General features: G+C 43.7%; 1 protein-coding gene across 4 annotated transcripts in view; it reads right to left on the minus strand.

Annotated features, from left to right (window-relative positions):
- Positions 1-1,141: 1,141 nt before the first annotated feature.
- The window catches only part of LRP11 (LDL receptor related protein 11), a 287,031-nt gene continuing 263,547 nt past the window's right edge, over positions 1,142-24,625 (minus strand). For 2 of the 4 annotated variants that reach the window (XR_013596241.1, XR_013596240.1), the window contains 2 exons: positions 1,753-5,245; positions 1,142-1,709 (listed from right to left, as the gene is read on the minus strand). Coding sequence is in view for 2 of the 4 variants with exons in the window: in XM_078649382.1 (XP_078505508.1) it covers positions 5,091-5,245 (155 nt within the window). In the remaining 2 variants the exon portion in view is untranslated. Of the gene's footprint in view, positions 5,246-24,625 lie in introns of all 4 variants that reach the window. The other 2 variants (XM_078649382.1, XM_078649381.1) reach the window with 1 other exon arrangement.

A 24,625-nucleotide genomic window follows, 5' to 3' on the forward strand; every position in this document is an offset into this window, starting at 1 on the left:
TATAGCAAATAATGGACAGGCTCTAATCTCCTTTTTTTGTTGGTTTGTTTACAAGATACTCACAATCAACATGGCATGCGCTGTCTCAGGTGAGATCTAAAAAGGAATCAGTGCTGTGGTTGTAGCAGTACTTTTACAGGAGGTGGATGTCATTAATGGGCCAAGCCTTGGAGGAGCTAGCCCAAACAAATAAAATCCCTCTTTGCTTTGGCAATTCTTCTGCGGTTCCAACTATATGTGAATTCTTCAGTTTTAGGACTTTCTGTCAAAGGATTTTTTTTAAATGAACATTTGATAAATTTCCAATTTACTCTTGCACAATCATCTTACTCATATCCTTTGCAGCCTCACTTAACTAGCATTATGTGTGCCCATTTGACTGGGATCACACTACTGGTCATGAACTTCATAAAAAGTTGCCATGTCTGCAGGGTCTGGGTGTCTTATCATTTTCTCTACGGTCTCGGCTTCCTATTTACAGTGGTAGAAATGTAAATCAGAATTAGTCACGTTGTAGGCAGGAAATGGTCCACTTATTTCCGCTCTTGGCATCTGGGTCTAGGAATAAGGATATTTTTTCGCACTTGGTTCTGGGCTCTCATCTGGCAGAGTATCAGTTTAAAAATAAAGGCCATTTCCTTCCACACTGCAGCTCTTCGTTTCATCCACAACACAGTGGAATCTAGGTCTCTGCCGCGGTACTGGTTCTACTGAATATGTCGTTGGAGGGGAAAATAAGTTCCAATGCAGAAGCATCAGCTATTTCCATGCACTTTGGAATGATGTGGATGTCCAGCCCAAACCTGACTAGAGAATTCATGAGAAATCGCTGAAGTCTCTGTTCAACATGAAAAACTATAGAGTGGATTTAAAAAAAAAAAAAAAAATAAGATCGAGGGGATTATTCTAGCACATCAATTTGAACTGTCTTTATCGCATGCACAGCAGCACCGTCCCTGCACTCAACCATGACATTTCTGGCGTCTGAAACTAAATGAATATCCAGGTTGTGCTGAACATTTACATTTTGTATATGTGCACTGTGGAGCTCCACTGCAGAAAAGGCCCCTTCTTTTCATGCCTCTATGTTTAGCAACATGTGTTTTAATGAAGTAGAAATGCAATACTGGAAACCATATACTTCTGCTTTCTTATACTTTATTCAGAATACCCTTTGTGCAGCAACTTGACATAAGAAAGAAAACAGTAGCAGGTGTACAATTCATAAAACATTGATACAGTGGTAGACACAAATGGTACTATCGAAATATATCTTCACACGGCCGTCAACCCTGAAAATAAACTACTTTGCCAAGTTTTCAAAAGATTTTTTTAGAACATCCACTTACATTTATGCTTTCACAACACCAATGAAACATTCACCCAACAGAGGCCTTGACACCACAGTTTGCAGGTGCAGCATCTGTCTGCGTAACGTGTTCAGCCTAATCCTGAGTTTCACTAATGTTTTAGCCAGTAGCGGCTGGCACGGATCGGGGGTGCCGAGGCAGAGGGAGGGGGTAAAGAAAAAAAATAAAACTTACCTCCTCGCCGGGTCGTGTCTCTCCTCCGTCGTCTCTCCGCGTTTCCACGCCGCTCTATCAGAAAAAGAAGCACTCTGACCATTCACAATGCTGCAATGCAGCATTGTAATTGGTCTGAGCGCCATGGTTTGTCGCCCAGCCAGGAAATGGGAGCCTGGGCATGTTCTCCACCCAGGCTGTAATGCAGCCTGGGTGGAGAACATACGACGTCTGCATGAGTGTTTGACCAGCCCAAGAGGGCCAGCTAAATTGTCATTACACACTTACGGAGTGCCCACCACTCCTCCCCCTGCTCTGAGGGCAGAGCAGCTCCACCCAGCAAAGATGCCGCAGCAGGAACATATGAAATGATAACAACAAGTTATTATCATTTTATTTTTCCTTTATTTACACTGCTGAAAGCAGTGGGGTGATACTATTCCGGCTTAGCGGAGGAGCCCTACGCCTTAGCAGAGGAGCCTCCACTGGTCTTTGCCCTCATTCATTTCCCATTGGGTGCAATTCTAACTAGAAACTGCACACTCATATTGATTGCTAGATGTCTCCGTATTTACCAGAAGCGTCATTTGCTTGTCACTCCAATGTAAGAACTTCAGAATTTGTTAATAATAATAATTTATCTTAGTCCCCATTCCGAGGTGAATAAACTGAAACTGTGTGCTATTTGTGCGCACAATTTTCACAAAGTTCTACCTGGTGAAAATCTTGCAGGCAAACATGCAACGAGTGTAAACCAAAGTTTGCGCACGTATAAAGACTTGCACCAGACTTGGAATGGGGGGCCTTGTATTAGCAGCAGTATTGGTGGGAATAACAGCATTCATTCTGGAAGAGATGGTGGAATATGATTAATTTCAAAAGGCAGGAATGTAATAATTGAATATCTAGAAGTTAAAATGAAGTCTGTTTCCAATTGTCACTAACTATTGTTACGAGGCAACAAACTCATTGTCCGCACTATACCTGGGGTTTAGTACAAGTTACAATCCTGTTCATGGAGCTGGAAAAAGCTCCAGTTTCAGAGGAAAGGTTAATTTAAGAGACTGCCTGAGAAAGATGTAGGGACATGATTGAGGGACAATTGAGATGTCTCAGCTTGGCTATGTGGAGAAAGAACCAAATAGTAGACAACCCTGAGAGCAGACACAGTGCAACTATCTATTCAAATCTTTAATTTACTTATGTACCAGAAAATCTATTTTATGAGTACAGTAAAGGTCACTGTGAATTCAAATATTTCTTTGCACTTTTAAGAAACACTAATCAAATTAGCTCATTCAGATGAATTTGGATCAACACTGTTTTTGAGGGAACACATCTTGTCTATCCGTTGACCTTAATGCTGAACAAGGAGGTCAAATGTGTAATCCATCAAGTGGCTAAAAGCCTACAAGAAAGTGAGTTCTGTAGGACTTCCTGTGGCCTAAATTCAGGCTCAGAATGACTGACCTTTTGCTCAGTCCTTGTGTTGTGCAAAACAAAGGCTTAAGCAAGATTTATAAAGCCATGAAAGGGGCGATTTGAACCGCCTTGCATAACTTTGAAGAAAGGTAACAACGCTACATTTGCAGTAGTAGGCATCACAAGGTTGGAGCATGGACATTGCCAAGCATCCACCTACGGAATTTGAAGTAGTCCCAGGTTTACTGAAATCAGTAAACCTGAATTGCACCCAAATGGTACGCCACCCCAACCATGGAGTAACAAGGAGAAATATGTTTATTTTTCCTTGTTACTTCCTCTTTCTATGCATGATGCATTCTGCCTCTCACATAGAAAGAGGAAACTGCCTGTTAGAATTTTTTTTGCGCAGCAAAGTATAATTTCCATCACAAAAAATAATCTATCCTATAACACAGGCATATTTGCACCATGATGCACGGGTGCGGGCATTGGTGCTAGGCAGCAAAACAAAACAAAAAGAAATCAAACTCAAATAAAGAAATACTACTACGGTTGGTAGAGTAGCTGAATTCTGTACAATAATGTGTTGTAATCATGCTTCCAACTTTTTCACAGCAATTGTGTAAAGTATCATTGAGAATACAGTAGAACAAATGCAGCAAAACAAATTATTTAAGCTGTCAGGTTTATGTGCAGTAATAAAAATTCTGACGGAAGAGTAGGCTTGTAGAAATAGCCTGGAAAAGGAAGATTCTTCAGGGGGTGATATGAACCCAATAATAGTTCAAATAATTGCACAAAATACTGTGGATATGATCAAGAACTTCAAGACAATATGTAAATATTACAACATTTACCCATTAACTTTTTTTCTGGATACAACAGACAAGTGAAATTTGAGTCGTATTCAATTATTCTGTTATATATGTAGTTTGGAACACATTTTTCTAAATTTACTGCCAGTTCAGCTTTTCCTAGGGGCCTTTCTCGATCCAGTAAAGCCAGCATAGGTACATGTATAATTGAAAAAGAAGCCCAAACCAAAAATGGCGTTAAACACGAGGTGAGTTTCATCGCTTGTAGGCTTGCTGGCCTGTTTTGATGCACTGAGGTCTTCTGCTAGGATGTTGCCCTCAGAACAGTGCACAGTATGGTGATGAACACACTTTTGCGACAGCCTACCGTTAAAAACCAAAATAAGCATTTCAAGGACGTATGCGTGCTATTCTCAAGCCTTCATACAAGCTGGCCATGGGCGGCAGAATTAGGAGAGTGCACGGACTGAACTTTGATTTTAAAAAAAACAGCTTTTGAAAAAATTGGGAATCGGCAAATTGAAAGAAAACAATAAAAACGATTGTGAACGTTGTACTTTCTGAAGGTTTTTTAGCAAATAGTATGTGCTTAATAATGTTGGTGTGTGTTTTGGCGAATCCTGTAAAAAAAAACTGCGGACAGTGACGAAGGGCTGAGCCCAGGACAGGCAATCTGCAGATTCCCAATGAACTGATCGGCATACTGACCCACTGAGTGGATCGCGCTCACCGCAGTGCAGTGATGAATCACAACGTTTAGAGTTTTGGAATCGTGCCACATTTTTTTTTATTTCATTAAGTTTTGCTAGCTGTACATGCAGTTAATGTCCAGCGAATGCTCATTCTAGATGGCTTCCATTTTGAGCATTAGTGCTTGGAGACAAAGTGCTTCTTGATGATGCTGGACCATTCTTCCTAAAAGTTGCATTATTGTATGTGCTTGCAGGTAACGCATCTCTGCATGGGTCAGCTTACATTTAACTAGTGCCAAGTGAGTGTTTGAGTCATTTCGAGATAGCCTGAGGAAAAAAAAAAATTCGAAGGTAACATGGGAATGTTTCCAGTCCAGGTAATGATTTACTTTATTATCTTTCAAACCTCTTCTCAGAAAGAAACATGCTGCATAATTCCTGAAGACCGCAACATCGTCCAGGTTTGGCTGTAGAGCAGAAGTGAAAGCACTAGTCTCTATTGTGGCATTGGCCTTTCCTTTGGACCTGGTTGAAGTCACCTCTGCGGCCACAGCTGTAGATGCAAGACAGCGACTGGAAAGCCAGACATTGGTAACGTGTCAAGGAGAAAATGTTGAAGACCCACATGGAGATTCCTACAGGTACATGCCATTTATGAGGTAGTCAGACTCCTCGGAGGTTAGTGGGCGGGCTTTTTTCAGTTTCTGCCTTACCAACCGCAGTCGGCATATTACCATAAGCAACAGCAAGGCGGTGATGGCCAAGCCCAAGGCCAGAGGCAACACAGCACCTAGTAGAAGAGAAGATATGACAAAATCAGAACACTGACACACAGGCATCACAGCCACTTTCATCACTTTCAGGTTAAACCCCTTTAACAGCTGAATTGTGCCTCAGAGTGTAGTGTGAAAATCAAAATATTATAATGAAGTGGTCATTGTGCAAATAGTATTTAGCCGAGTCCTAGTTCCACAAACACATGGGATGTCCACATAGCAGGTCGGATAGAATAGAGATATTTATGCCAAGCATGAAAACAGAAAACTTTAAAGCCTGGATGCAGTGTACCCCACTAAAGTCTCAACGGTTTCTTTCCTGCACTTTAAACCACAGAGAAGGTGGAAAAGTAGGATGGACCATCTGAAGAACGTGCTGTTCTAATACGAGAGTTGAGTCAGAAACCTTTATACTCATTGGAACGTGCCGTCGCCTTTCTCAGAGAAGTATGAAATGTTAAAGAACAACCAAAATGAAAAACTAGTGGCAGGAATGAGTAACACAAGGGTCAGTCCATTACCAGAACACAGCTGAGTAAGGGCCACAAGGCATCCAGACATATTACTCCCATGTAAGAAGGCTTAAGGAAAAGTGTGCTGAAGCTCACAAAAGCAGAAATCAACCACTGGAAATCAAAGCTGCAAACACTGCTCAAAATAATAGCCAAACCTAACTAAGAGTAAGCCAGCCCTTGCTTAGAGGAACTAGGTAGAATGCACATTTTACCAATCGTGGGAAGAGAAAGAACAAAGCAAGTTGGGGATACACAGGCCATTAAACGACGAGGCCAAGTGACAGACAGAAGAGAGTGCGTATGTGGTTGTTTGGGTGTGTGAGTGCTTGTATGGGTCTGTGAGTGGCTTTGGGGGTGTGTGAGTGGTTGCTTGGGTCTGTAAGTAGGTTTGTGAGCAGTTGTTTGGATGTGTGAGTAGTTGTATGGATCTGTGAGTGGGTGTGTTAGTCGTTGTATGGGTGTCTGAGTGGTTGTATGGTTGTATGGGTGTGTGAGTGGGTATGTGGGCTTGTGAGTGGTTCAGTGGATGATGTAATCAGTGATGTCATTTGAGATGTCATCAATGAAATCACTGACCATGTCATGAGCTATGTTCCCTCAAGGCTGCGCGCGTGTGTGCGCGCACAACCTTGCTTCTTACAGCGCCCAGACACTCCGTGCGAGCGCACTCTCCCATTGAGGAGCAGAATACATAACTAAAGGGCAGCGTGAAAACGTCCCTTTTCAGAGTGGGCAGCGCACCAGGAGGCCCAATAAATCAATGAAGTGACAAAGGGGCTGCTTCCAGTGTTTGGAGAGGCCCCTAGCAGGCAAGGTGAAACAATACATATGTGAGTGTGTTTCACACTGCAATGAGAGGGTGTGGATGTGTCATTATGCCAGGTCTGCTGACACTGGAACTTGGGAATATTGCAGGGTCGGCTCTAGGGCAAGTATATTAAAGTTTAAAAAGCACCTGCTGCCCTGGTCGGGTCAACAATAAAAATGTTACAATATCTCCAGTGATTAATGTTCTTCCTGGAGAGAGATCAGAGTTTTCTCTAGCAGACGTTTTAACTCATTGTCAGGTAGCGTAGATGGTTAATATGTCTGATGCAAATAACCTGTACCATGCAGGGGTGTTCTTTTTTTACTGGTTCGTATTAGGGTCCATGGCACCGATTTTGGTAGCTTGCACACCGCACATGCTTGTATACTAAGTTGCTTATCTTCAGTGCATGCAGCCTTAGTTGCAGTGCACAAAGCATCTTTATTGCCGCACACAGAGAAAGAAAATTAGAAGGAACATTGGTCTATACAGGTAAAATCTAAGCCCAACTATAATGTCCCAGGAACCAGTTTTTTCCAGTAGATTTCTAAGGGTTTCTTTAATTCTATTTCCTAACTAACACGTCCCTGGAACCTTTATTTTTTCAGAGAATTTCTATATTTTTTTATTTTTGATCCTAACAGTAGCCTGTCACTTTTGAGAGTGGGTGTGAGGAAGGTTAGTGTCTGTGTGAGTCCGAGTAGGGGCACGAGTCCCTGTGAGTGGATCTGTGAGTGCCTGTGTGGGTCTGTGAGTCAAACAATCAATCGTGTGGTATTTGTATAGCATAGCGAATCACCCCAGATGTATCAAGGTACTGTGCTGAGGTATCAGTCAAAGAGCCTGGTTTATGTCCCTTCCTGAAGTGGTTCAGCGACGGAGAAGTGCAGAGGTGGAGGGTGTTCCAGGCTTTGCAGAGGTGGGACTTGGAGCATCCTTCAGAGCAGTGGATACGTGGTGTCTGAACAAGGGTTAGGTGTGCGAATCAGAGGTTTCTGGAGGGTTGGTGGAAGATCAGGCAGTGGTTCATGTAGTCTTGCACTTGGTTGTGGAGGGCTTTGTATGCGTAGGTCAGGAGCTTGAATTGGCATCTCTTCTGGACAAGTAACTGGCTTTCAGGTGCTGGGTGATGTGTGCCCTATTTGGTAGGTTGACAAGTAGTCTGGCGGCAGTGTTCCTGGATTGTCTAGAGTCTTGGCATGAGCTCAGTGGAGGTGCCGGCATTGAGTGCATTGCTGTAGTCTAGCTGGCTGGTGATGAGGGCCTGCGTCACATTTTCCATGTGATGATGGCGCGCCAGCAGAAGACGTTTGTGTGGAAGCAGGCTGAGGCGACGTGTTGACCTGTTATTTCATGGAGAGTTTGCTGTCCAGTATGATGCTGAGGTTGCAGGCGTCTACTTTTGCCATGGGGGTGGGTCCGAGCTCCTCTGGCTACCAGGAGTCATTGCAAAGGGAGATCAGAACTTCTGTTTTGTCCATGTTGAGTTTCATGCAGTTGTCTTTCATCCATGTTGCGCTTTTCTTATTGCAGTTGTGGAAGTTAGTCTTCGTCAAGGTGGGGTTTGTTGAGGATGAGCTGTGTCAAGGGTGTAGGAGATGATGTTGATGTCATGCGATCGAATGATGTCTTCGAGAGGAATCATATAGATGTTGAAGAGGGTAGAGCTGAGGGATGAGCCTTGGGCTACTCCGTAGATCGTGTGCTTGGGTTGCGGGTGAAAGGAGGGAGACGAACTCTCTGGGACGTGTCCCGTGATGAAGGAAGTCATCCACCTGAGTGCATCGTCTGAGGGTCCAATTCGGCGTAGTCAATCGATGTGTGGTGGGAGACGGTGTTGAAGGCTGCGGAGAGATCCAGGAGGATAAGGGTGGCTGATCCTCCTCTGTCTAGTAGGGCTCGGATGCCATCTGTTGCCATGATCAGGGCTGTGAGTGGGTCTGAGTGTTTGAGTGGGGGCGGAAGTGCCTGTGTGGCTCTGTGAGCACCGATGTGGCTCTATGTGTGACTGTGTATGTGTGAGTGGGTGTGTGAGAGGTGCTATGCATTTTGGTCATTTGCATACCTAGGGTATTTAAAAGGGAGAACAATGGACTCTTCTTTCACCAGGAAACAACAAGAAGGAAACAACTCTTCACGGTCACTACCCATCAGATTGTGCTCCAATAGATCAACAATGAATTCACCACCATTAAGCATTTCATATAGTTTTTCAACATGGAATACAAGAGGAAACGCACTTGATTTGCCTTCGCCCAGCACAAGAAGTTAGGGTTGTTTGTGCTTTACTGATGTGGTGCTTCAGCTGGGGCTCCGGCTATGTTTGTATTTGTAAGTTTCTCCTGTTGAGGTTTAATTTCTGTGAAATCAACACCAGGGCCAGAATTGCACATGATCTTTTCCAAGAAGAGTTCCCAGTTTTGCCTAAAACGTCTACCCAAATGGAGTACTCTTATTTGGTTAATTAGTAAATTTCTTGTGCATATTTTGCACTACAGCTGCGTAAAGGACCACAAGGTAATGCTTTGAGTGACTTGTGTGCATGGAATATCAGCAATATGATTGCCCCTCGAGCATCTTCATTCACAAATCTGTGATAATAACGTGAATCCACTTCAAGAGAAGTTGACGAGATTACAAAGAGGTCACTCTCCACCAAACAGTGGTACTTCCTCTTAAATAAATGAAGTATGTGCTTCTTTGTTTAGTGGGGATGTCCTCGTATTCCTCTGCATCAATAATGCGTCACCAAAATCGACTGGAAACACACTCTGGGTCCTTCTGTCAAGCTGTCCATCAACGTGGGGAAAGGCAGGACGACCTCTGCATACTACTAAGGTAAATGGAACGTGGGCAAACAGGCAGAGCTTACAGATGATTTTGGGTATTTGTATACTTGGGGTAATTGAAAGGGAGAATCATGGCTTCTGCTCTCACCGGATGTGACAACAAAGAAATCACTCAGCACAGCCATCCCATATCAGATTGCGCTCCAACAGATCAATGATGCATTCACCTCCATTAAGGATTTCAGATTGTTTTACAGTGTGGAATAATAGAGAAAACACACTTGATTTACCTTCTCTAAGCCCAAAAGTTCACACTCCATGTAATGTATAACTTTATCTTGTGTAGTAACGCTGTATCTTTATGTATGCCTGCCCAGCAGGTTCTCAGCCATCGACATGTAGATTCTTTCTAACGATGTAACGGTGTAATCCCTGTGGGGTATTACACCTACAAAAGAGATCACCCATTGTGACTCTTGCCATAAATGTGCTGCAGCATGTGTGGCTGATGTGGAACTACACGGAAAGAGAAACATTCTTAAACAGCTGACTAATAGCAGGACAAAAATGTTGCTTTCTTGATTCTTTTTACCTGAAATAAAGAATATATTGAAGAGCCAGGCTTAGAGATTAGGATCAGATCTGGAGAACATAAATCATCCATAAGAACAAAGACATACATCACCTCTACGTAGGCAGTACTTGGAACATGAACATTCTTAAAAGTATAGCAGACAGACTACATTAGAAAAGATATGGCCTAATAGTGGTGGTGGTGGGGTTGTGATATTGATTATTTTTTTAACCGCATGCGTGCGGGCGGAATTCCGCCCGTACGCTGAGATTTTCAAAAGCGCACTTTACGTGACGAGCTGGGCTCGTCATCAGCGTGCGAGGAGGCTACCTATTGACATACCCAGCACGTCATCAGCGTGCAAGGGGTTAAAAGACTTCTTATGGAGCAATACTGGATATTAGAATTTGGTACTCATAAAGATAGACTGAATAACAAAATATCTTGGGGAGTTGGACTACACTTCTAGGTTTTTTTACAACCAGTTTCTAATATTCCTCTGTATAGCTATTGTCACAGTGGGTGATATTTTGAAGCACAAAGTAGTGTTCCCACTATGGTGATTAGCGTATTATCAAGATAGCTGATATTTTACCTTTCCACTATTTTTTCAAGATTATGTACCAGACAGAAAAACAATAAAGATATTAATCAGATTTAGTGCGACTTAGTCTCAATATAAAATGTGATAATGTTTGACATTGGCATTTGGCAGACTAATTCAAGACGGCTGCCTCTCTAATCTGAATTGCTAAGAGGGATTGTTTTGCATGGCAAGTCATAAGGAGAAATAAGCAATGGCAAAGGCAATATCTGACATTGCAGTCAGGCGATTTGTCGAGGCTTGTTTTGTCATGGTTTTTGTAAAAAATCATTTTTATGGAGCTGTCAGGCCCTCACCAATATAAAAAGAATTAACTAAAAGCAAAAATATATTTTGGCCTCACAAAGTACACTTTGGCATACTAGTCCCTAAAACTGAAGAGAACTACTTTCTGTGCAGATGTGCTCATTGTGAAAGAAAAGAATGCCGTCACTCACAGTGAAGGCAGTTAGTGGAGTAAGTCGGTTGACTCACTGTTCCATGGTGCGTGCAGTTTGTTAAACTGCCATGTTATTCTGTCAAGTGCACTCACTTACCAGACCTTACCCTTCCATTTCTATGCACATTAGACACCCCTATGGTAGGTCTAGGGTACCCCCCTGGACAGGGTGTAGTGCATGTGAAAGGTAGGACATGAACTAAGGTGTGTGCCATGTCCTGACAGTGAAATAATCTCCATTTTCGTTTGTCACTGTTGAAAAGCCATCTTGCCCATAGGATAGAATGGGAAGGCTATTTTCCCAAAGGCTTAAGATGGAAAGGTGAAGTTTAGTATGCCTGAACTTACAATGTAATAACACATCTTTTTATGAAGGTGTTTATTGCAATGTGTGTTCAGAAGCCACTCTTTTAGAAGTGGCTGAGTTGTTGTGCTCTAACATTTCTGGGTGTCTCTGCCTGGCTATGGATTGACTGTCTGGATTTGAAAGTGATAGGATCTGTGGAATGTCTTGACCCAGGGGAGGAGGTAAGATAGCAACAGGCTGACCTGCATCTGGAGTGGAGGGGGAGGAGAAGCCCCTAGAGGTGAAGAGGCCTGCGCTGTTGCTATAAAACAATTGGCTCATCTCCTGCTGAGTGATTGAGAATCCAGACCCCCATTAATCAAAGGAAGAAAGGTGCCACTGGCAGGGAGGCACCCAGAACTTGTATGAACAGGGGTCAGTGCCCCCTGAAACACAAATACTTCAAAGCCATTGAGGGGTATAACTATGAAGGCTGAAGGCCCTGAACCTTGGAGAATGGCTTGATCAAGTGTGAACAAGACTGGAGCTAATTAGTGGTCAAGAGAACCTTTGCCAAGGAAGAAACAACTGAAGAGACTGAAGGATAGGACTGACCCTTTGTGTGTTCTGGGGCTGGCCTGCAGGTTACTGTTTTTACCAAGGAAAAGCTAAACAGACTTTGTTGTGTGCTGTGTCCCACTGCTTGAAGGACTTTGCTGTGTCCTGAAGTAACTTATTCCCAAGGGCCTGAGGTGAGCTGGCTCCCTGTTCGGAAACACAGGAACACTAAAGTTTTCAGGAGAGTCTCAGCGGCGCTGTGTGAGTGTGCCTGCTGGAGTCTGAGACCCTCGTAAGAACTGCCCTGTGATCGTGGTGCACCGGAATCCAAGTGAGTCTCATCGCCGCTGTGTGCGTTGTGCACCTGGAGACCTTTGTGAGGATTTGCCTTGTTATCGCGTGCACCGGAATCCATGTGAGTCTCATCCACGCTGTGAGCGTGTGGATTGTGCAGCCTGAGACCTTCATGAGGATCGGCCTGTGATTGTGGGCACCTGGAATCCAAACAAGGATTAGCGACGCTGTGTGCGTGTGCTTTGTGCAGCCTGAACCCCACTGTGAGGATTGTCCAGTGATCATGTGCACCGGAATCCAAGAGAGTCTCATCGACGCTGTGAGTGTGTGCGTTGTGCAGCCTGAGACCTTCATGAGGATCGGCCTGTGATGGTGGGCAACTGGAATCCAAACAAGGATTAGCGACGCTGTGTGCGTGTGCTTTGTGCAGCCTGAACCCCACTGTGAGGATTGTCCAGTGATCGTGTGCACCGGATTCCAAGTGAGTCTCATCGCCGATGTGTGCGGGTGCGTTGTGTACCTCGAGACCTTCGTGAGGATTTGCCTTGTTATCGCGTGCACCAGAATCCATGTGAGTCTCATCGACGCTGTGAGCGTGTGCGTTGTGCAGTCTAAGACCTTCATGAGGATCGGCCTGTGATCGTGGGCACCTGGAATACAAGCAAGGATTAGCGACGCTGTGTGCGTTTGCTTTGTGCAGCCTGAACCCCACTGTGAGGATTGTCCAGTGATCGTGTGCACCGGAATCCAAGTGAGTCTCATCGCCACTTTGTGGAGGTGCGTGGTGCACTGGGAGACTTTCGTGAAGATTTGCCATGTTATCGTGTGCACCGGAGGAAAGTGAGTCTCAGCGATGCTGTGCGCGTGATGTTTGTGCAGCCTGAGACCTGTGTGTGGAGTGCCCAGTGATCGTGCACCCGGAGTGATGGAAGACTCAGCGACGCTGTGTGCGTGTACTTTGTGGCAGCCTGGGATCTTCGTAAGTGAAGAGGCCCGGACCGGCAGTGCCGGGGAGTTGAGTTGCCGGCCCGAGCCTTTGCCATTTCACATAGCTGCATTGGAGGCCCAGCCGCTGGACGAGGAGAGGAGAGTGGGTTCGCGCTCCCCAGGTAACAGCTGTCGACTCGTGGGGCGGGGAGCGGGCATGGAAGGAGACGTTCTCGGCCTCTCGCTCGTGTAGGTAGTGCGAGCCTCTGCTTTGGCTCGTATCGCGGTCCGTATTGCCAAGGGAGTGGTGGTACAGGGGCCGGAGTGAGAAGCTGCACTTTGGGATTACATCGTACTGAGTTGGGGGCAACTGGGAAAGGCTGACTGCAGGTCAGAAGGAGAGGCGGAGAGACAGCCTAAGGCCCGGTGATCGGGGCCTGAGTGTACTACGTTGTATTCCATTTCTGTAGAACGGAGTACCTGACTGACGTATTACACATTGCATCATTTCTGTATGACGAACTACCTGATTGTCGTATGGCGCATTGCCTTGTTTCTGCATAACGAACTACCTGATTAGCGTACTGCGCATTGCATTTTTCTTGCATAAAGAATTACCTGGTTAGTGTATACGCATTGCCTTATTTTTGCAGAACGACATATCTGGTGGTTGTATTACGCATTGCATTGTTTTCACCTTGCAAACTGCCTGATTGTTGAGTTACGCATTGCATTGTTTTCATTGCAGTGTCTGATTGCTACGCGTTACAGTATTTTTACATTGCAAGTGCCTGATTCTAACATTACGAACTGTATGACATGATATTAGGAGTACGGGAGAATATTTAGAAGTGCTCATTAACATCACCAGAACAAGGGCTGGCTGGCCTAACAACCGGCCAGGAAAAATATTACACAACATCATATGTTGATTTTATATCATGTGGTCTTATTGTATATCTTTTTATATAAAGTTAATACTCGTTTCATAAAACTCGTGTGGAGTCTATTTGTGGTGTCATCATTGGATTATTGTGAATGTGGTTGCGAATACTTTACACATTTGCCTTGAAGATAAGCCTGGCTGCTCGTGCCAAGCTACCGAGGTGACCTTCTTTTCCTTGATGTTGGAACACGGGTCCCTACTTGGCCTAAGGTACCTACCTCAGCCAACCAGGGATCCCGGGTCTAACAGTAGGTATATTACCTACATTGCTTTGCACTGTCGAGCATGATATTTCACATTAGCAGTCCTACTACTCCACATCAGTCGATTTAAAAGGTACTATGAGACACTGCTCAGATCTTTGTATAGAACGTATTGTAAAATGCATTTTAAAAATAGAGAGACAATGCATATCTTTATTTTTTTCCTTGTCTTCTATTTTTCAAGCACCCTTTGAACCTGCTTTTTTATATTTTGATGACATTTGAAAAAGCAATCTGAGGGGGACTTGGTTCAAGAAAGACCTTCATTCAAATGCACATGATTATTTAATAATCCACAGCACTTTGTCCCTGTACTTAGCTATGCAGCGGAGAGTAAGGCACTATAAAGAAGATTTCTAAGAACAACAGCATAAAGTCTGTAAGGTGCCAACACCCTTACAAACTATCTTTCTGAGCCGAAAATTCCCTATTTGAGATTCATTCTTGTTAGACCGTTCAGCCTTAGGGTGGTCTTCCCCCAAACTTTTGGCCTACCTGCCTCCCATTTTTGTTGACATTCGTTTTTTGGGCTTTGGGACTCTGTGCACTTTACCATCACGAACCTGGGGTAAAATCCAAGTGCTTACTCCCCTAAACCTGGTTTGATTGGCATAAACCTAATTGACATATTTAATTTGCATATAAGGCACTTATAGAGTTGTATACCACATGCACAGTGCCAGTAAATTAAATGTTACCAGTGGGCCTGCAGCACATATTGTGCCACCCCTTTAAATAGAACTTTAAAACATGTACCAGGCCTGCCATTGCAGCCTAAATGCAATGTCACAATGCCATGTCGACTGCCGTAAACCCCCTTGAAAAGCCTTAAGCTCCCTTTTTATTACATATTAGCCTCTCCTAAGGTAGGTGCTAGGTAGCCCATAGGCTCGGTGCTGTGAAATTAAAAGGTTGGACATGTACTTTTCAGTTTTACTTTTAATAAGCTGTAATTCCTAATTGAGAGGAGGTAGATATCTCATGTTTGGTACCTATGCAATTGTAATGATAAACCCTCTTTAACGATAAAGTCAGACTTTTCATTACAATTTTAAAAATGCCACTTTTAGAAAGTTGCCATTTTCCTGTCAGGCCCCTTTGTACCTGCACCCTGTCTTGGACCATATGACTGGGTGCAGCTGACAGACTTTGTGACGTTCTCCCAGACTATCACACAATAGAGGGCTTAAGTGTGCCTCAATAGGCCATTAACTGGCAGGATGGGGGTGGGGGAGCTGAGCACAACCCCACTTGCACCTGAATAGGCGGTGTCCTGTCTCAAAGGGACTCAAGACCCTGCATTGTCACTTCAGCCAGACTTGAGCCAGGGGAGACAGGAAATTCCAAGCACTTCAAAGAACCTTTCCAGAAGCTTCTCCCACCTTCCAGACAAATCGCACCAGGGTATAGGAATAGGAACTTCAGAACCACTCTTCAGTTCACTATTGGACCCGTGGAAGGACTCTGAGGACTGTCTGCTGCTCTGCAAGACTGCTGCTGTACCTGGGAGGATTGCTTGGCTGCCTAAAGCCTGACTTGAACCCTCAGAGGCCAGCCCTGCTGTTGAGCCCTGCATCTTCATCTGCAACCAGGACTACTAGACGTGACTCCAAAAACTAGTTTGATGGCCTCCTCTTCTGAGCCATAGGGACATAAAAGGCTCCCAACATCTTGAATCCTCAAATGGATCCAGTCTGAGTGAGTCCTGAACCCCAAGAGGTGTCCTGCCAGTACTGGACCCTTGGTTGTGGTGCTAAAGGTACCCATATGGCCAATTTCCAAAACTGAGGACTTAAAACACAATTTGGCCAGGAGAGGACTGGGATTAACCTGCTCACCTTTCTGCCTGAGGTGCATCGCCAGTTGAATTGATTTTGCGACTTCTCCTGCTACATTCCCCTCTGAAGCAGAAAATCAATTTTAGTGGTCCTTTGCTGAAGGGGTATCCAACCTCGTGGAACTGCCTTTGGCTACAGCCCTCTGCCTCGCTGGAGATTTTTTGTTCGCCGAAGAGCGATTCAGAGGGTAAAATCTTCATTGTGGCTTTGTTCCAAAGCCATGCAACATTGACACTCCCTCCTCGAACACTCGTGGAGCCTTGCCCCACTTAACAGCTACCTTCTCAGACATTTTATTTCAAGACTTTTTTTAAAGTTAGAATGCAAGCGCTTACTGGGCCCAAACCATTTCTAGTATCCGAACCGCACTCCATCACGATCTTGTCTTAACTTTTGACTTTGACCTAGTCTCACATGACTAGATAACCATGGTTGGCGCTTTGAACTTTTAGGCATTAGATCTTACAAAAACTTGAAAAAATCATAATATAGTTCTAATGAATCAATTTATATTCTTTGGTGTCAAATAATGGAATATATACTCTTCTCTATTTTTTAAATTGGTTTGGTATTTTTCTTGTTTTGTGTTTTTACTTGATTACGGTTTGTATGCTGCAAAAATAGTTTACACATTGCCTTTAAGTTAAGCCCGAATGCTTTGTTTGTGCCAAGCAACCCAGGATTAAGCACAGGTTCATTTAGCGTCTTTTTTTTGGTTCACCCTGTAAAGGATTGTGGATGTTGCTTGACCAGGGTACACACCCCAGTCAACCAACAACCCAGTTTCTCAAAATTCCTTAGTACGTGGTTTACTAGTTTTAGGAAGCAAGTAAAGACAATAAGTTCTTGTTCAGAGAACAGATACTCAGGAGTGGCAACCATATATTTAATCTAGACCTTGGTGTATTTTATATAAATTGATGTGAAATGTTGGTGGTATCCCATATAAACGTGAGACCATAGTATTTGGGGTAGCCCAGAGACAGATAATATTTCTGAATTCTGGGAAATTATCTAGATTTTTCATCATGAACAGTTACAAATCCAAACTTGTAAAATGAGTGTATATTTGTGATCTAAAAGTAATCTTTTCAATGTATTAAAAATAACCCCAAGTATTTGGTGATGTACCAAACATTTGTTACTAAATGGAAAATAATGTTCAGTCTAAAGAAGCTGATTTATGAAATCATGAAAATTCTATGAAACAAGCCTAGACATATTTAAATGTTTGCTGTTAGCAGACTCAACACTTGAAGTAGGATATATGTGCGTTCACTTCCTATGTTAAGAGCGCAGGAACATATCTTGTGACACAATATATATAGGGTGTGACTGTGTAAAATTAATTGTTTCAATTTCATATTCCTCTGTTCAATAAATTATTACCTGTACCAAATATATTATTGTTAGACATTGTAATGAATGGGGAACATTCCAATATAATACTGTCAGAGAAAACAGCAATGGTAAACAGGGTTTGTATCTGCTGTTTCTACCATTGTTTAGTTTCCCTACAACCGATTTTAAAAGACACTCTTTACACTTTTTTCAGAAGGGCACACTAAACCATGACAAGAAATCCACAACAAAGAATGCTGCACAGATGCCGAGGAGGCAATCCTAGAGTCCAAAGGAAGCAATCCATGTTCTTTAAAAAAAAAAAAAGGGTGGGACAAAAAGCAAAGGTGAACCCACTTTAGCAAAAACAAGTGAAATAATCTCAGAAATCAATAAAATAAACACCTTTAACTGTAGAGATGTATTTGGGATAGAAATTAGAATTAAAAATACATGGATGACCACCCTGTCTGTGATTGGTTTTAAATAAAGCAAGTTTTTTTTTTGTTCAAATGCAGCCCATTTTCCAGGCAGCCGTGGTCGGTAGTAGGAGTTCCTGCGGGGCGGTGACGTGGGGAGGGGAGGGGCAGGGTGGGGGTTAGTAATGTATGGATTACGGAGTTTAACAGGTAAGTAAACATATAAATAAATAAAACGCATTTCGTTGCGTGCACTGCATTGCATTTGGTGATGCAGGGCACGCAACCAATTTCATGCTTAACATGCAATGGCATCATACTGTAAGAGAGCAGTTCAGAATCTTATAAATTAAGCCCAAAAAGCATAATCTAAAATAACCTATGAGCTATTATACAAGTCGGAAATGCTGCAAACCTAAATCAGAGTGCATAGTTAGTTTCAGGTTGATAGGTTTATGGAATCACTTAGTAACTCCATTTAATAAGAGAAATATTTAGAAATGGCCCAGAGAGTGAGAGAGCCAGGCACTAGAAATGGAGCAAGGGGTGCACCACTGGAGTTTAATACATAGGGGCCTGCCACCTTCTGCTCAACCCCAGAACATTTTCCAAAACCCATATTCATGCATGAGGTGGACTTATTGAAAGGTTACCAAGACCTTTGAAATAGAAGTGGACAGTGGCAGCTCTATGGACAATAGCACTTGAATGAAATGTCAAAACATGTACAGTGCACCGCCAGTGCATGGGGAGCCCTCCGGCCCACTACCAAACAAGGGCTACATGCCGTTTGCGCCCACAGAATTCCAGATGTAAAACCAAAATTTAGCTCAGGTAACAGGCCTATAAAAAGCACCTATGAGGGTACTGGATATGGTAATTTTCCTTAAGGCACCTTATGAGGTTTTTTGAACTCCCATGCAGTTACATAGTCTTTCATGTTAAACTGCAAAGTCACAACTGTTGGTATAACTCAATATAGTGGCTGTGGCATCTCAGAGAAGAGTCTGATAAACAGTCACAGTTGCATTGGGATAGCTGCTCTCAGTACAAAAGTAACGAAAAAGTAACCATGCAAAAGGCACCCTACAGCATTATGTCCAGGACCTGTCCACCTGCTTCAGGGTCATGGCCATGCTGCTGTGGAGAAGAAGACCATCCATGCCAAAATAACCCCTGATATGTTTGTGTTGCATAAGGCCCCAAAGGGCACCTTGCTGCTGTGGAGAAGAAGACCATCCATGCCAAAATAACCCCTGATATGTTCGTGTTGCATAAGGCCCCAAAGGGCACCTTGCCAAACCCAAAGGCACATCAGGCAGGTGTTTTGTTTGACTAATGCCTTGGTTAGATATCAACAGATAGTTGCAAATACTTTTGATAAATTCCAAGATGGAATTAATAGAAATAGACACTGGTTAGGTGTCAATGACTCATAAACGGAGTTCTTATGTATTGGGGGCGTGCACTGGCTCGAGACCCAGAGATCTGCAAACTGTTCTTACCAGGATGGAAACTGATATTGCTGTGAAAACCTTCTCAGGATATTTTGATCACAAACTCTTGATGGATAGCCAAGGAAATATTATTACCAAATTCTCTATCACTTGAAAATGCGAAAAAAGGGAAGACGCTTGATTTCTCAGAAGGATATATTGTGTATGGGTCAAGCTGGTATTAGTTATGCTGTATCAGTGGGGACATCTACGGTCAATATCAGTAAGTTACAATTGTTGCAGAAATCAGATCAGCTATACAAGCAGTACGTGACTTTCTGGGATCTGCTCAGGTTTCCTCTTGCCGACGGATGTAGCACTGGCTAAAAGAAGAGGAAAGAACACATTCAAGACTCTTCTGGTAATTCATATGGCAATGTTTGGTAGTGATGTTGGTTATTTGACGTAATATGTCACTGCCTACTGATCTGTTGGCAATCATCTGCTGGTCCCAACCAAATTCATCTGAAAAAAGGCTGGGGAGAATCCTTTCTGTAATGACGCACACACTGTGAAATGCTCGGAATTTAGAACTAAGGCAATTGAGCCAGCATCCATCTTTTAGGAAAGCCTTAAATACTTATTTATTTGAGTGAATTGTCTTCCTCTCAAATTCTACACACTGTTCTGCTGCTTGCCAAGTTTTAGGAGCTTTATAAATTAATTTGATAATGCAGCTCTGGTGGTCTGCATCAGCATTATGCTTCTGACAGATTATTATACTTGCAACACTAGATAGTTATTTGTATCATAAGGGGGGTGTAGATACCGTTCCCCATTACAGTATGAGCAATTAGCAGTGTGATTTTACCCTTTGCCAATTAAATGGCAGAAGGATCAGTGGAAGGCACTTCTGTTGTCTTCTGTAGGTATATAAGTTTAAAGACATTGCCACATGGTGCCACCCCTGCCAATCTCTTTTGATGGCGTCCGTTATGTGCAGTCTTAAGGAGGTAGTCTCCCGACATGCTCTAAACACACCTTGGATGATGAATGCATAGGATGATTCATGGTGTTGCCTTCTGGCTTCAGTGTGTAAATTAAGTCTAAAGTCTTCGAGCAGGTGAAGGCCTCTTTGTGTTGATTATCAGGCCTCTCCATAACACTATTCTACACAGTTCCTGAGAAAGTGTAGAGCCCACCCCCCACCTCTCTGTGCAACAGATGGCCTTGTATGACAACAGGAATATGATGACCTTTCTTTCTAACCAACCATGATGGTCTCTGCCATTAGTCACCTTAGTTTAGATATGGCTGCACAAGCCCAGAAGTTGGGTATGGAACAGTATAATCTATTTCATGTGTTAAGAAACTCGCAATAATGGAAGAGATCAAAGTGGGATCGCAAAACCTTTTTCAATTAAGACACCCATCAAACCACAGACAAATGTGCAGAACTGCTAGATACATAAACATACCGACAATGCAAGGTCTCTCAATGGCCTTCTATACGTTCCCAGGACCAGCTAGCTGACATGTTACTCCTGGCCTATGATTGGGCTGCAGAATACTCTTCTCTTTTTTCATGGTTTATATGAGTATGGGTCTCATTTGGATGTCGGTCAGAAAGCCTCCGACCAACATCCCCGGTTTGACTTCCGGCCACCTAAATTGTTATTAGGCGGTCATTCCGGCTGGCATCCGAAGGGCTCAAGGAGCCGGTCAGCCAGACAGAAACCGCAACATAATCGCTAAGGACAGCGTTTCCGACAGGATTTTCATGTCGGGCTTTCTGACATGGAAAGCCTGTCGGAAAGCGACTATGGGAGGCCCTAACAGGGCCACGTCCTCCCTGTGGTTTCTGGTTGGGGCCAAGTGGGCATCTATGGTGCCACCCTGTTAATTCCTGCACCGTGTGGCAGGCACCATGAGGCAAGCAGCCGCAGCACAAGGTCCCATAGAGAAATGGGAGTTTATAATGCAGAACCGACAACCTATGGTCGATCGGTTCCCACACCGAAAGGTTGTCGGGTGGACTTACATCGTAATTAGGGCATATTTTCTCCCCTCAGGCTTGTAATCAGAGAATAATCTTAAAGACCAGAACATGTCTGATAAGTATGGTTCCTCATCGAACGTGTTTCATTTTACTGCAGTTGCATTGCATACTTGGGACTCACTTAAATTAGTTTCTCACCTTAAAAAAGCTATAGATAAAATAAGGCCCCACAGAAAAGCAATTTAGGACCTGAAAGGCCAAATACTTCAATTACAAACACAAGAATTCACACCGCCTGACCCACTAATACCAGAATTGAAAAATTACATAATGTGAGTCAGTTGATAAAACACACACTGTTCTGTCCCCGCATGAAGTCTCTGCTATAGAATAATGTCAATTGCAAAAAACACAGTTGATGGACAGAATGTAGAACAATGTCATAAATTCACCCCAGTACAAGGATCTGGGCCTAAATCCATCGTTTTTTGCACTCCACACCACCCTAGGTTAGACACTGGCTAAATGCAAATCAGCTCCGACCCTGTGCCTCATGGGAACAGTCCAGTCCGAACTACCAAGCCATTTCTTTCCCAGACCGGAATCAAGCATTCAAGGACCGGTTTCTGGCTATCAGCCTTCATCAGCCTGGATAGCTTGCCTCCAGTGGTGTGGAGAGCCTGGGACTCACGTCTGAGCATACCCAGCCCACTCGGGGTGAAATTTGCAAAAACCACAGTTGATGGACAGAATGTAGAACAATGTCATACATTCACCCCAGTACAAGGATCAGGGCCTACATCCATCGTTTTTTGCACTCCACACCACCCTAGGTTAGACACTGGCTAAATGCAAATCAGCTCTGACCCTGTGCCTCATGGGAACAGTCCAGTCCGAACTACCAAGCCATTTCTTTCCCAGACCCCAATCAAGCATCCAAGGACCGGTTCCTGGATATCAGCCTTCATCAGCCTGGATAGCTTGACTCCAGTGGTGTGGAGAGCCTGTGACTCACGTCTGAGCATACCCAGCCCACTCGGGGTGAAAATTGCAAAAAACACAGTTGATGGACAGAATGTAGAACAATGTCATACATTCACCCCAGTACAAGGATCTGGGCCTAAATCCATCATTTTTTTGCACTCCACACCACCCTGGGTTAGACACTGGCTATAAGCAAATCAGCTCTGACCCTGTGCCTCATGGGAACAGTCCAGTTCGAACTACCAAGCCATGTCTTTCCCAGACCGGAATCAAGCATCCAAGGACCGGTTTCTGGCTATCAGCCTTCATCAGCCTGGATAGCTTGATTTCAGTGGTGTGGAGAGCCTGGGACTCACATCTGAGCATACCCAGCCCACTCGGGGTGAAAATTGCAAAAAACACAGTTGATGGACAGAATGCAGAACAATGTCATACATTCACCCCAGTACAAGGATCTGGGCCTAAATCCATCGTTTTTTTGCACTCCACACCACCCTGGGTTAGACACTGGCTATATGCAAATCAGCTCTGACCCTGTGCCTCATGGGAACAGTCCAGTCCGAACTACCAAGCCAAGACTGTTCCCATGAGGCACAGAGTCAGAGCTGATTTGCATATAGCCAGTGTCTAACCAGGGTGGTGTGGAATGCAAAAAAACGATGGATTTAGGCCCAGATCCTTGTACTGGGGTGAATGTATGACATTGTTCTACATTCTGTCCATCAACTGTGTTTTTTGCAATTTTCACCCCAAGTGGGCTGGGTATGCTCAGACGTGAGTCCCAGGCTCTCCACACCACTGGAGTCAAGCTATCCAGGCTGATGAAGGCTGATAGCCAGAAACCGGTCCTTGGATGCTTGATTCCGGTCTGGGAAAGACATGGCTTGGTAGTTCGGACTGGACTGTTCCCATGAGGCACAGGGTCAGAGCTGATTTGCATATAGCCAGTGTCTAACAAGGGTGGTGTGGAACGCAAAGAAACAATGGATTTAGGCCCAGATCCTTGTACTGGGGTGAATGTATGACATTGTTCTACATTCTGTCCATCAACTGTGTTTTTTGCAATTTTCACCCCGAGTGGGCTGGGTATGCTCAGACGTGAGTCCCAGGCTCTCCACACCACTGGAGTCAAGCTATCCAGGCTGATGAAGGCTGATAGCCAGAAACCGGTCCTTGGATGCTTGATTCAGGTCTGGGAAAGACATGGCTTGGTAGTTCGGACTGGACTGTTCCCATGAGGCACAGGGTCAGAGCTGATTTGCATATAGCCAGTGTCTAACCAGGGTGGTGTGGAATGCAAAAAAACGATGGATTTAGGCCCAAATCCTTGTACTGGGGTGAATGTATGACATTGTTCTACATTCTGTCCATCAACTGTGTTTTTTGCAATAGAATAATGTCAAAGCACGTTTGAGATAAATTAAAATATATATATATGAAAAGTAATTCAGGAACATGATAGGAGTCTAAAAATGTTTTATTGAATCATGTAAAATAATAGTGAGAGCATCCTAAGTAGTTTTCTTGAAAAACATCTTACCGAAAAGGGGGCTATTTTCAACTAAAAGACAATTAAAACTTTAAGACATGAATAACGTATCTTATAATGATGTGAAAACTTCTGGAAACGAAATATTCAAATGTGTTTAATTGCACATGAACTTTGTTTTCAGATTATTTTGTGCTGAATGCACTATTTTTCCTTTCATCTGCTGAGCCTTGAAAAATTGTCTGGTGATGGGCACAGTGTATGCAACTTGAGATCCTAGGCACATGGTTAAATTACTTTACATTATTGAAATTTTAAAAATGTTGTTCAGGCCTAGAATAGCTAAAGCTTTCTAATGAATGTGGTATCCCAGATAGTGATTGTTCGTCCACAGGTGCGTGGTACCTCAGAGAGAGGTAGGCCATACACCTCCTAATAGAAAAGACTGCGATAAGGCACAGAATAGCAAGTGCAAGGAGGATAAGCTCCCCACAACCCCTCCTGCCCGATACTCTTGCAGTACGCAAAAGCCTAATTACGTGAGAACCACTAACTCTTGGAACAGTAGCCCAATTCACTGGCCCACCTACGTCTGTCGCAGAGGACACCTGAGTTCACAATATTATAATGGAAAAAGGGGAAATGTGCACGGTTACATCCTACACTAGCAATGCCTATCGCATCCCCATGCCCACTTCTACTCTCTAGTCCTTGGGCGCGGCTGGCAGGAGGTGGCATGAAAGGCGTGAGAGTGAAGGGAAGTATTAAAAGGAGGTTGATGGAGTGGTGAGGGGATCTCACTAAGCAAACAAAATACAAAAGGATATTAACAAGCAGCAGTACATGTGTTCTAGCCATAATTACTATGTATATGCCTCAGGGTGA

The sequence above is a fragment of the Lissotriton helveticus genome, chromosome 6, assembly GCF_964261635.1.
Source record: "Lissotriton helveticus chromosome 6, aLisHel1.1, whole genome shotgun sequence".
NCBI lineage: Eukaryota > Metazoa > Chordata > Amphibia > Caudata > Salamandridae > Lissotriton > Lissotriton helveticus.